Genomic DNA, 14439 nt, shown 5'->3' with positions numbered 1-14439 from the left:
TTTCCTTAGATTGAAAATAAATCTTAGTATATAAGAAGTAATTCTTTGTAACTTTGTTAAATCTGAATAAGTTGTGAATAGAGTGAATTGATTCATAATTTTTGAAGTCAGTACCTTGTTAACTTTCTTTAACTCTGGCAATTCTATAATTTGATGAGTGTTTGAATTAACCAAGTGATCAATAGATTGATATAAAAAATCTGGTCCCATCCACCATAAGTTCATATTGATGAAAAGTTCTGGCACTATTCCTCGAGAAGCCAAATCAGCTGGATTCTCTTTAGTGCTAACATAAGACCACATAAAATTACTTGTAAGGTTCTGAATCTTTGCTACACGATTTGAGACAAAGGTTTGTAACTGGTTTGGTTGTTTTTTGATCCAACATAAAACTATTTGAGAGTCAGACCACATATATACAGGTACAGTGGATGAGATTGCATTAATAGTTTGGTTTGTTAATTGAGCTCCAAGAAGAGCTGCACAAAGCTCCAATCTTGGTATTGTAACTGACTTTAGGGGTGAAACCTTTGTTTTTGAACAAAGTAGTCTCACTGTATATGCTCCATCTGAATTAATGCTACGCATATAAAGACAACTAGCATATGCTTGTAATGAAGCATCACAGAAACAATGAATATCTACTAACTTGTGACTTGTACCTATTACAATTCTTGGAATTTTAAGTGTATTTAATTGTGACAATTGATTGTAAAATTGAAACCATTTGATATGTACATTTTCAGGAACTGGGTCATCCCAGGGTAGTTTAATTGACCATAAATGTTGAATAAGAATCTTTGAAATGATTATTACAGGACTAAGAAGACCCAATGGATCATATATTTGGGCAATAATAGAAAGTATTTGTCTTTTAGTAACAATTTTATCTAATGGAATGGTGGTGATCTTATATCTTAAAATATCTTGTTTGCTGTCCCATTGAGTACCTAAGGTTTTGAAACTTTCGGATTCTCCTATATCTAAAATTTTATTAGGAATATCAGTTAATTCAACTTTCTCTAAAACAGCAGAATTGTTTGAAACCCATTTTCTAAGTATAAAATTGGCAGATTTTAAAATGGATGAAATGTCATTACAACGTGTTTGTAACTCTTCAATATTATTAGATCCCGTCAAAAGGTCATCTACATAAAAATCATTGTGAATAGTCTTAGATGCAATTGGAAATATATTTTTATACTCTGTAGCTACTTGATTAAGACATTTTATTGCTAGATAGGGTGCAGATTTTGTCCCATATGTAACGGTATTGAGTTGATAAGAGGATAAATCGTCCTCAGGTTTGTTTCTCCAGATTATGCACTGCAATGGTCTGTGATCACTGTGCATTAGAATTTGTCTGTACATTTTAGATACATCTGCAGAAACAACATATTTGTATAATCTAAATCTAAGTGTAATATCAAAAATATTATTTAAGACCTTTGGTCCCATGTATTGCAAATCATTTAGAGACCACCCAGAACTAGTGGCACACGAGCCATCAAAAACAACTCTTATTTTTGATGTTATACTTGTTTCCTTTAATACAGCATGATGTGGTAAATAATAGTGTGAGCTTGTCAAATTATCTACTGAAATTTTAGTCATGTGACCTAATTGTATGTAGTCTTGAATAAATTGTTTGTATAAATTATAAAATATAGTATTTGATTTAAAACGTTTTTCTAAAGACAAGAAACGTTTAATTGCTTTCTCCTTTGAGTCACCTAGTAGTGTAGGAGATGATCTTAATGGAAATTTTACTATAAATTGTCCATTTTCATGGCGAGAAGTATCATTGTGAAATAACTCTTCACAATGCAGTTCATCGGTTGACATTTCAATAGAATTATCTAACTCATTAAGTTCCCAAAATTTTTTTAATTGATGATCTTCTGGTATAACAATGTCTTTTGAAAAATTGCAAATAGAATAATTACCTGAATTATTTATAGCACCAGAAACGATCCACCCTAACTTGGTATTTTGGAAAATTGGTTTATTTTTTCCTATAGTAATTTTTCCATCCAATATTAAGTCCCAAAATAGTGTAACTCCTATGAGCATATCAATCTCATTAGGTGAGTAAAATAGTGGATCTGAGAGCTTAATATTGTCTGGAATTTTAATATTTGTTACATTAACCTTTTCTGAAGGAATAGATGATGAAATCATAGGGGTTACATAGCAACACACATTACATTGAAAATTACTGACATTGGAGAATATGGTTAATGAAGTCTTTTTTGTCAATGTAGACATTACTTGATTTATGCCAATAATTGATAAATTTGCAGAAGATAATGGCACACCTATTTTCTTACAGAATGCTTCTGTTACTAGATTTGATTGTGCTCCAGAGTCCAATAAGGCTCTACCTACTTGAAACTTGCCACTACTGTCTCTAACCTTGAATGTTACTGTGGATAATAGAATTGATGCATTTATTATACCTTCTTCGATATTTATAGAACTTGGATTTGTTTGAAATAACACAGTAGACTGCTGACTTGTTTGATTACCTGTATTATTATAACTACTACTTGTACTAGGTTGACTACTTGAATTATTGAATACTAAAGGTTCATTTGAATTGTTATTTTGTTGATTTGTAACATCATTATGAAGAAAAGTATTATGTTTTCGTCCACACTTTTTACAGGACCCTAAATTGCAAGTATTTTGAAAATGTCCAATGCGCAAACAGTTAGAACAAAGTTTTAACAGTTTTATTTTTTCCCATCGTTCATTGACATTTAGTTGCATAAACTTTTGACATGAATAAATAGAATGTTCACCCTTACAAAAATTGCATTTGAACTTATTAATAGCCAAATTTACATGAGAATGCATTTGTGTATCTTTTGTTTTATAAAATTGATTTGATGCTTTAGAAAATTGATTGAATTGAGGTTTCACATTTACTTCTTGTTGTGACTGCAAAATATCTTGTCTCTCTTTCAAAAAATCTAGAAATTCATTTAATGTAGGAAGCTCTGTTTTTGTATGAAATTCTTTCCATTTATGTTGATTAATTTTATCTAATTTATGATAAATTATATGAATAATTGTCATATCCCAAAGTGACTCTTTTGTTATTTGCATGCTTTCAAGAGCGGATAAATGTATTGAAACTTCATCTAATAAATGCCTGAATTGTAAAAATGTATTTTTATGCAAAGGAGTTATATTGATAACAGACTGAATATGAGTATCTACAAGGCATTTTCTCTTATCAAATTTATCACATAGCATTTTCCATGCTCGTGGATAATCTTGTGTTTCCTCGCAACCCGATATGGCTCTTTTTGCATAGCCATCTAACGCAGCTTTGAGAAAATTGTATTTTTGGCTCTGATTAAGTGTTGTATTTTGATCAATAGTTGACATGAATGATTGTTTAAAGTCTAACCAGGTTTCGTATTCCCCATTAAAAACAGGAAGCTTAAGCTTAGGTAATAAAATATTTTGAAGTGAATCATGCACTGGAACATTAGATTGAATAGGAGAATTTTTATTTTTATTTAGAATGTCTTTTAAAAATGAAATAGCTGTAAAGTATTTAGATTCAAACGCGTTTCTTTCTGAAAATTGTGAAATTAAATCTTTTTCCTCGCATTTTTCTTCAATTTCAGTTTGTATAGTTTCAAATTGATTAATCAAATCCTTGCAATTTTCATACCGCGATTGAATGTTACATATATCTACTGAATTAGTTTCGTCTTGAATTGAACTAATATAGTTTTCTAAGATCGTTATTTTTTGTTTAATTGAGCCTCTATTTCTGATCAAAGTTTTCATGTCTTGAGCCATTATTTTGAAATTATTTAGAAATTAATGTCTAATTTTTTACTGAACAATGTTTTGTTGTTATTCAAATTGAAACAATCTCAAAATCTTAGGTTAAAGTAAGGAATAAGGAAATGAAATTATGAAATAGGACTAACCTGAATTGTAGTTGTCTATTCTAGACGTCTAGTTAAATGTTTGTGAATACGTCACTTGTTTTTGAAGGTCACTGAATTGGTCGATTGTAATCCTTGGCTTCTTGGCGATGGCTGTGAGTGGCTGGCTGACTATAGATGTCCAGTTAAATTGTCACTGTAACGTCGCTTCTTCTTGATACTCGCTTGATTGGGCAACTTTACCGGTTCTCTTGGGTGAACGCTGAAACTTGTCTTGGAAACCACGCTGCTTTTGGCGCAATTTTTGTGAATAGATAATATTGATGATTATAACAATTAATAATTGAAATTGTTTTATATAATTGCTTCTCAGATATACGGAACGAAGGACCAAACTTGTTTGAACTTGTGTGTGCTGGTAAATCTTGTTTCAGATTAGAATATCTGAGAAGAAATGGACTCGATTGATACTTTAAACTTTATTGTTCTTTACACTTACATCGGTAATAATTGACTGAGAGCCTGTTAAGGGCAACTGTCATACACTTGACCTTTGGCGGCGTTGCCAGTACAGTGTTGTCAGGTGCATTACAAAAAATGAAAAGTAAAAATATACGAACATTTTGTTCAAAGCATTTAATAGCGCGGAGATGCATCTTATGTGTCACCGACCTGTCATTGAACTTATTAAAACATTTGATCCCAATGGAGCTAGGAGCATGCTGTGCGACTCCCAGGGGAAAAAGGGTTAAAGTTAGATAACAGTAACAACATTTGTTATTCATTTTCATGGTCTCAATCACTTGAATTTGTCTTATTTTGTTCCTTTATGAAATGTACAGTTATGTATAAAATTTGAATTAAGTAGCTTCCGCAATTTACCTTAATTAAATTGGGTTTTTTTATTAAGCCAGAAAGGATATATAAAGTAATTGTTAAACTAATCACATATATTTTTAGTTTTATTCAGTTTTTTATAGATTACATATTATTTTTTAGGTAAGCCTGGATTACCGAGAGTTGTAAGAGGAGGAGGAACAGGTATGACAAGAGTTAGGAAACCTAGACCACCAGGTTTTAGTAGGAGAGGCATGGGAAATAGAAGTGTCAGACAACCAGACAGATCGGATTTTGATTTCTCCCCCTTCACTCCATCACCTATTGATGAGCAAGCTTTACTGGATCCAGAAACAGGAGCACTTTTATACCCAGAGAGAGAAAAGTTACTTCCATCTATGGAAGAACCTCCATATTTTCCAGAACATTGGCCTGGGAAGGTTTGTGCCTTTTGTAATTTAGGAGAAAGGAGTCAATTGGGACAAGGGGAAATGCTAAGGTAAAATTTCTGTTTATTAAGTAAGTTGTATAGGCAATAACTATTTTGTTATAAGGTTGAACTGCCCGGAAGGTTTTTTACCACACAAAGTCGCAGCAGAACAAATTTTAGAGAAAGCTTTACAAGCTCCTGACAAGGATAGGGGAGATAAGAGTCCTAAGGGACCTGTAACCTGTAGAAGGCAGAAAGGTTTTAATAAATGCAGGCATCCATCTATGAATAGTGAATATGTTGATGAACTGACTATTATTGGGTATAATGAAGTTAGTGATGTAACCAGTCTATTTGAACCCAATGGACAGTTCTATGTTCATAGGAGCTGTGCTCTGTGGTCTCATGGAGTTACACGAGCAGGTAAAAAAACTGTATTAACTTCTTTTATTAAGTTTTTTTTTAACACATTACATTCTGTTTTAGAAAATTCAGCTCTGCTAGATGTGGGTCCAGTTGTCTTACAATGTTCTTCCAAAAAGTGTTCATTATGTAATCATTATGGAGCTAGTGTAACATGTAACTTGGATTCTTGTAATAAAGTTTTTCATTTTCCGTGTGCTACCGCCGCTGGTGCCTTTCAGGAAATTATGTCGATTTCTACTTTCTGTTCTAATCATATAGGACAAGTTGCCATGCTTAATGAAGGTATGTAGTACTGAACAATTTACACAAATTTCATATTTCCAATATATAATCTAATAATAATATATAATCTCATAATCTAAAGGTAATTTTGAAATAAATTTGGTTAGTGAGTCCGTATTTTTCTTAAGATCACAGATTCTGCTACAAATCGTACAAATAACAAATTTGCCTCTAATAAAGTGCTTAAATAATTGTAAAAATGGAGGTATAGGGTTTTGTTGTGTTGACGGTCTCACTGATAATGCAATAATATGTGGTATGGTGAGAGTTGTTCAATACTCCGGGGAGAACTCTAGTTGTAATGGAGTCGAGTACCCGGAGAAGGTGGATCCGAAAGTTCAAGAATGCTGGATCAGCTGTGATCAATCAAAACGTAGATCGCCTGTGATCTGTTACAGCTAAAAAACAATCAAAGAAGTAAGTGCTTGGGTCGGCCAAATATAAAAAAATTCGTACGTAATGTCTACAAAAACTTTCTCTAATAAGAATTTAAACCTTTAAAATCCATTCAATCCAAGAATTCATTCTCCCTGCGAGCTTGACAAGAATATATATAAAAGCTTGTAGCAGGCCGTTTCAGGCCCATAACTTAGTAATTCTCTTCCATCTCATTATATCTCTAGCTTCTTTCCTCCAATTTTTTATCTACTTTTCTTGTAGATCTTCCGCAACTTCTTCCCTCCATCTTCTCCTCGGTCTGCCTCTTTTCCTCTTATCTTCCGGTGTTCTCTATGCTATGTTCTTTACCTCTCATCTTCCGGTGTTCTCCATGCTATGTTCTTTACCTCTTTACTGTCCTCCATTCTAACAAGATGACCTAGCCACTGCAATCTTCTAGCTTTGACAAAATCGCTTATTCTCCCTTCGCCGAACATTTCATAAATTTCAGCATTTGCTCTTCGCTTCCATCCTATTTCTGTCAACTTTCCTCCAAAAATTCTTCTTAATATTCTTCGTTCCCATATTTCAATTTTCTGTTATAGTTTCTTTGTTAACACCCATGTCTCACACCCGTAAGTTAGAGTAGGTCGCAGGATAGTTTTATACAGCCTTATTTTTGTATATCTCGATACCTCTTTCGATTTTATTATTCTTTGCAAACTGCCTGCACACCTGTTTTCTTTTGCTATTCGTAGATCTATTTCCTTTTCTTCTTAGCATTTATTGTTCACGAGAACTCCCAGATACATGTAATCCTCCACCTCTTCAATTTCCATATTTAGTTTTCTGCTTTTCTTTTGCTTATTCTTCAGCTCCATGTATTTTGTTTCATTTATATTTATCTGCAATCCCATATTTCCTGTGGCCTCTAGAAGATTCTTAGCTATTTTTTCTAATTCTTTTCTACTCCTAGCCAAAAGTACATCATCAGCATAGGCTAGACACTGGTGACTCTTATTAAATATTGCTCCCTCTATTCTTATCTCTTATTATCTTTTCAAGGGCCAAATTAAACAGCGTGGTGGATAAAGGATCCCCTTGTCTTACACCTTTCTAAACTCATTGGCTCTTCTTTCCATTAATCAATCTTAACTACGCTTGTAGCGTTCTGAAGCGTCATATGTACCAGTCTGATTATCTTAGGTGGGATTTTGAACTCCTGTAGTGCCTTCATCAGTTTTGATCTACCTACATTGTCATAAGTACCCTTAGTGTGCGCTCATAACGAGGCGCCGACCATCGCTCTGACCATAGGATGGAATCATATTATCATCGTCACGTAAAATAAATGCATTATTTTAAAAATGCCAACGTTCACCGTCAAAGCGCAGCGCCCAGCCTCGAGCCCTGTATCGGACCATAGACTTGGACCATAGTATTCCAGCTTAGATAGTAGCTTAGTATTTTTTCGACCCTCGACCCTAGTACTCTACGATCGACACTACGAGGCGCCGACCACCGAGCCTCGCTCCGACCATCGTATCGATCGCCAGGTAAAATAAATGACATTATTTTAAATGGGAGCCTTTACTTCACTGTCAGTGCTACGATCTAGGCGAGGATACGATGCGATGGTCTCCGTAATGAACGCACCCTTAAAATATACAAAGAGAAGGTGGGTCGGTATGTCGTATTCATATGCACCAGAGAGAACTTGTTTCAGCATAAATACATGGTCACTAGTTGACCGATTTTTTCTAAAACCATCTTGATAGCCGCCCAATATATTTTCTGTGTACACTTCTATTTTTCTTTTAGTATGGTTTCCAGTACTTTGTATGTGACGTCCAGGAGTACTATTCCTGTATAGTTATCACAACTTGACAGGTCTCCCTTCTTATGTATTGGGTATATTATAGACTTGCACCACTCTTTAGGTATTATTTCGTCTTCCCAGATATGACGTATTAGTTTGTAGATTTTTTCTCTCAGATAGTCTCCTCCATATTTTAAGTTTTCTACTGCTATCCCGTTTTTTCCAGGACTTTTATTGTTTTTCATCGCAGTTAAAACTTCCTCAACCTCATCCTTAGTTGGTCTTGCAATATCTATTCCATCCATTGGTATTGATTCTCGTTCATTGTCGTTTCCTAATCTATTTCACTGTTCAGGTGTTCTTCGAAATATTGTTTCCATCTCTCCAATTGTTGTTCATTTCCTATCAGATTACCTTCTTTGTCTTTAATGTATGTGGTTTTTTAATTGTAACATCTGCTTGTTTCTTTAACATCTTTGTAAAAATCCTTTATATCTTTCCTTTGGTATTTTTCTTCCATATTTTGAAGTTGACTCTCTAAAAGCTATCTTTTCTTCCTTCAGTAAATTTCCTTTGCCCATTATATCTTTCTTTATCATTATCATTTTTTGTTTGCAACAGCTTTTGTCTATATTTGTCTATATATTCGCTTTAACTCTATTTCTTTTTCACATTCTATGTCCAACAATTCTTTCTTCTTTTTCCTTTTACTCTTTGTTATATTTCCATTCATAGCTGTTTTTATACTATTTGCGAGTATTTGCCAGTTTTCTTCTATGCAATTTAATTGAACTATGTCTCGGTTATAAATATTTTCTAGATCTTGCCTATACTTGTTGGCTACTTCCTCTGATTTCAATTCGTGGTTATATCTTATGTTTTGCCTTCTTTTGGGTTTTATTTTTTCTGAATACTCATATTTTAACTTAACTCCGACCATATAAATGGTCTACAATTAACGTCAGCTCCTCTGTAAGTTCTTACGTTAGTTATTAAAGTTCTGAAAATTTATCCTGAATTACCACATGATCAATTTGGTTCATTTTCCCCGGTGGAAGGTATTACCTATGTGCCCTCATATGTATTTTTCCGCTTAAAATGAGTACTCATTATCTTCATTTCCCTTTCTATGGCTAGTGAGATTAACCTTAGACCATTATCATTGCTTTTTCTTGCGTACTTTCGCCCCCTGTGATGTTCTTGTACATTCTTCTCTTCCCACCTTTGAATTTGCCAAGAATACTCATTGCGATAATCTACTAAGATTTGCAAATGAAATTATACAGAGAACTTTAAAAATATTCTGTTTAAAGACGAAGCTAATTTGCGTTGGAACTAACATGTCAAGTAGAATTGTCGCTGCTGGACAGAGAAATTAATTACTGTACCTATAACCATTGCCCAAACGCTGACTAGGTTAATAATATATTTTTATAAGTAACTTTCGCGGTATATTCTTAAATAATTAGGAAAACTGTGGAGTTTGTTTAATCATCCTTCATGTAAATTTTTATTATTTTAGCTACTCCTTGTTTTACATGCCGTACTATGGGAGATATATCAAACTTAATGTACTGCTCAACATGCGGGGCCCATTATCATGGAACCTGTGTTGGTTTAGCGCAGTTACCAGGTGAGTCACAAAGCAATCATAATTATCTATAATTGATTCTAATAAGGAAATATGGCCAAAAATTAGTTTAAAAAATATATGGCTAAGAAAACTACAATTAGGTTGCAGAGAAAGTGAATAAAAAAGTAATAGTGAATATCATATATGATATGAGAAATCCATAAATGGTTTAAAAACAAAAATATAATCCATGGACCTTATTTACAGAATATATTTCAATTGTGGAATCTAAATATTAATCAAAATATTATGCTTGTAGGTGTTCGAGCTGGATGGCAGTGTCGAAAATGCCGATGCTGTCAAGTTTGTCGGACTGTTGGAGATGAGTCAAAATTAATGTCTTGCGAACAATGTGATAAAGTGTACCACGCAGGATGTCAAAGGCCGATTGTTACTTCTATTCCAAAATATGGATGGAAGTGTAGAGTAAGTATAAGTTAACATAATGTATTGAGACTTCTGTGAATTATTTTGTTTTAATATAAAAGCCATCTCTGCTACAAAAATCAAAAACTATTCGAAAACCCTGACAAACCATGAAGTCATTGTCTGCATTGTCATTGTCATCTGTCTAGTACTGCTTAGCTATAAAACTGTAGCTTATAGCTACAATAAAGCCTGCTTGTAGTGGCATTCATTTTCTATCAAAGTGTAACCTGGATACAGATTATGAGAAAAAGATGTTCATATAATTAATACCGCTAACAATATATAGGAATATCGATTGGAAGCTATTTGTAATTTTAAGGTCTTTACCAGGTTTTAGAAGTTTATTACTTTTTATTTACTTCACAATTTTGTAATCTGTCAAGTTAACTGACAATTGTCAAATATGTTGACCCAAAGCTTGACTTTGGCTTAAGCACTTTATTTGTTTTGTTAGGATTTCTTCATCTTAGGTGAATTTTTATCTTTAATGGAACCTATTCCTTTTTTGAGCTCATCAACGTTGAAAGGGTTTTCCAAGAACTTTTTGTCCTGTTTTTTAATTTTCAGTAATTTACATTGGGGATTTGGTTTCTCATTCGCGAAAAGTTTGTGTACTATTTGATTTGACTTTACTGCACGTGGTTGCTTGATCTCTATGTCGAGCGTTGAGTTTCCTGATTATATTCCAGTCCCAGTTACTGTTATGCATCATATACATTGTACTTGGTGCCTAGTTTCATCGTTTTTGTATTGAAGCAATAAGTATCTGCTATAATATTTCATCTATACTCAACGGGTCTTTGTTGTAGTCTTTAGTGTATTGTGCCCTTTTTCATTATTTGTTTCATTCGTCAAACCAGATATGTAGTATTGCTAGCTGTTTTTTGATATGTATTTTTGGGTTGTTTATTTTATGAGCTTGATAAAGCATATACTCATACTTTCCACTTTCGGTTTCAGTTCTCCATTATAGTTTTCCTAGTTACCTTTGTTAAAATTAAACCTTTCCTTCACAGTTATTTTAGGGTCTTTTAAGTACTATAAATATTTTGAATATTTTGTTCCACATATGAGGTGTTACACATAAGAAATCTTCTGTTACTTGACCACACTCAACAGTTCTCGACCAATTCCAGCTCATCCCCATACCTACTCCTCATTGGTGTTAGATTTGTCCACGATATCTTAATTAGTTTATATTCTGTTTATTGATTTTACTTTTAATGACCATGTTTCTGCACCATACATCAATATTGGCCGCCATTGGTAACAGTTAACCACACAGTCTAATATTTAAAGACGCCTCTGTCCGAACGAGGAATTTCTTAGATTTAGTAAAAGCTGCCCTAGCCATATCTACTCTAACTTTAATTTCTTTATCACAATCCCACTTGCCTGAAAGGATAGACTCGAGATATTTAAATTTCTCAACTCTTTTAATTAGTTGGTCATCTTTGAGAAGCCATTTGCTTGTTCGTGTTAATGTCTGCTTATAATGATAATAATGTTAATCTTTATGTATAAAATAGGCTTATACTCTTTTAACGCATCTATCCTTTTAAAACGTACCGATAAAGGTGAGGCCCAGGTTGGAGCCATTTCCACATTTTTTAGTTGAAGGAATGGAGTAGTTTTGTGTCTTATAACAATGTCAAGTTGTATTGTTCAGTCCAATCTGCCACAGAGTCTCTATTTTTGTCCGTTGACGGCTAGCTAGACATTGTGGCTATTAAATCCTCTAGGACGAATCTGTTTTTTTGCGACATGAACTTTTTTGGAGTTGAAAAGACAAAATCTTTCCCGGAGACTTTTATCAACTGATGTTACAGCAATATCTCGTTTTATTAGAAAGGAGGAAATCACGTTTGTGCATTTAAAAAATTTTAAACAAAATCTTTTGTTAATTAAAAGCACTTTTTGCTTTGTTGCTCATTAGGAACCAGTAGTCGAAGTACAGGCCTTCTGAAGGAGGTGCGACTGTAAGGAGGCCCAGTGACATTTTATTTTTATTTTTGCTTTTGTATTGTCACTTGTGTGGATTCTCCTTCTCGTTTACAAATATTTATAAAGCCGTCTACCAATATTGCAAGTTTAGCAAGGAAGGAATAACACTAACTTTATTTTTTAGTTTTAAATTATTTCTATGTTTTTCAAATAACTTTTTGTTGTTGTAGTGTTGCAGAGTGTGCGGCGATTGTGGATCCCGAACTCCCGGAGCTGGCTTGTCTTCAAGGTGGCACGCCCATTACACAGTTTGCGATTCCTGCTACCAGCAAAGAAATAAAGGCTTCTCATGTCCTCTCTGCCATAAAGCTTACCGAGCGCATGCTCATAGGGAGATGGTTCAATGCTCAAATTGTAAAAAGTAAATAGCCCTTAATATTGTGCGAATTCGTTATCTCGTTAACGTAAACTTGAATTTTAGATTTGTCCATGGGACGTGCGACGCTGAAGCAGATGTTGCTACCTACCACCAAAAGAAAGATCTTAACCCTGAATATGAATATGTATGCTTGCATTGCAAAAATAGTACTGCTAGACAAATAACTGCAAAAAGAGCAAGTAAGTTAATAATATGTACTTTAAAACTAGATCATACATCATTTTAGATTTGAACAACTAGAGTGATTGTGCCAGTAGTCAACCAGTTAAGCACGTAAAGTAAAAATTTTATTTTAAAAATCGTAATAAATAATTAAAAACCCTTGAAAAAATTTACATACATAAATACGTAATAATACACCGATGATGGACTTTTTAGTCCGAAAACGTTCTGTGATGTAGCCCGAAAGGGTCTTTTTAATTATATACCTTTTATAAAGGATTTTTAAAATAAAACTTTTGTGATTCTTGGTATACAGCCAATTACAGGAATTTTATTTTTCTTGCGGACATGTAAAGTACTTTTCTGTTTAGAAAATAATTCACGTTAAAACGAAAATTAAAAAAGAATAGTTAGTTTCATTTTTACTTACATAATACAGCCTCTTAAAATTCAGTGGCCAGCCTGATGTGTTTCACTATTAATTTTAATAACAAGACACATAAAACACACCTGAATTCAATTACTATCAATTCTTATATTCAATAATTATCCATCCATCCATCCAATGGCACTACAGCCCAAATCGGGCCTTGGCCTCCTTCAACAGGCTTCTCCAATCATCTCGATTTACCACTGTTCTTTTCCATGAACGCGTTCCCAGGCAGTTCCTGGCATCCTCATCGACTTCGTCTTCCCATCTCTTTTTAGGTCTTCCAACCACCTGTTCCAAATAAATTTATAATTAAACCAAACATATAGCCTATGCTTTAATACGTAATAAAAATTGTCTAATGTTCATACACAAATTATCAATACTCATTATGACTTGTACTCAAAAAGAAGATCTCTTAATTAAATTTTATATTTATTATGAAATCGTATAGCTGAACAAAATGTTGAAAGAATCAAATTAGTTATGATGTCGTTATGAGTGTGGTTGAAAGTCCTTTTTTTTTATTGTATATCAGACTGAACTTTTATTTACACAATTTTTCTATTGGCTCCTTTTCTCTTCCGACTGTGCTATCTCTGACGATCTACTGCTCGTATTCTTGGATGCTTCACATACTCCTGTTCTCCTTAGCTGGTGAAAGTCTCTCACAGACACTAACGCCGCTACAGTTTCTCCAAAACAACTCCTGGATAAACATCTATCCCACAGGAATACACTTTCTTACTAATCGAAAGGATTTTCACTTCATCGATTAGCACTACATATATGCTACACCTGTTTTCCTTACTACAGGATGTAAATTCTGCTTTGAACTGCTGCCACTCCTTTGGCTTGTTCCACACACGCATCAAACACTATACACAATTTTTATTTAGAAGCAAATCTGCACACTTTTACTGCAGGCTATCCCTGCATTCTTGCATTTAATAATTTTCTGGGGATTCTATTCTCATGCATGCGGACCACGTGCCCTGCCCACCGTAATCTCTGCATTTTAGTGTGTTGTGCTAGAGTTGGTTCGCTATATTGCTCGTATATTTCTCTATTATACCTAATTCGTCAATTGTTGTTTTCACTTATTGGGCCCAGGATCCTACGTAATATTTTTCTTTCAAACACATCTAATGCATTGGCAGATTTCTGTGTCACCACCCATGTTTCACAACCATAACTTACTATGGGCCTGATTATTGTTTTATAGACCCGGAGTTTTGTTTTCCGGTGTACGTCTCGCGATTTGAATATGTGGCCCATCGCGAAATAGGCTTTATTTGCCAGCATAAGCCTTCTATTTA

At 33.8% G+C, this 14439-nt stretch overlaps 1 protein-coding gene across 6 annotated transcripts in view; it reads left to right on the top strand.

The window, feature by feature from the left end:
• Positions 1–14439, top strand: part of LOC140439295 (uncharacterized) — a 106515-nt gene that overhangs the window by 9796 nt on the left and 82280 nt on the right. For all 6 annotated transcript variants that reach the window (XM_072529118.1, XM_072529117.1, XM_072529121.1 and 3 more), the window contains exons 3-9: positions 4911–5247; positions 5303–5601; positions 5665–5886; positions 9606–9716; positions 9976–10142; positions 12320–12510; positions 12571–12707. In XM_072529118.1, the coding sequence (XP_072385219.1) occupies positions 4911–5247; positions 5303–5601; positions 5665–5886; positions 9606–9716; positions 9976–10142; positions 12320–12510; positions 12571–12707 (1464 nt within the window). The remainder of the gene's footprint in view (positions 1–4910; positions 5248–5302; positions 5602–5664; positions 5887–9605; positions 9717–9975; positions 10143–12319; positions 12511–12570; positions 12708–14439) is intronic.

The sequence above is a fragment of the Diabrotica undecimpunctata genome, chromosome 4 (assembly GCF_040954645.1).
Source record: "Diabrotica undecimpunctata isolate CICGRU chromosome 4, icDiaUnde3, whole genome shotgun sequence".
NCBI lineage: Eukaryota > Metazoa > Arthropoda > Insecta > Coleoptera > Chrysomelidae > Diabrotica > Diabrotica undecimpunctata.
The sequence above is the reverse complement of the archived record's forward strand: the minus strand, read 5'-3'. Positions and strand labels throughout refer to the sequence as shown.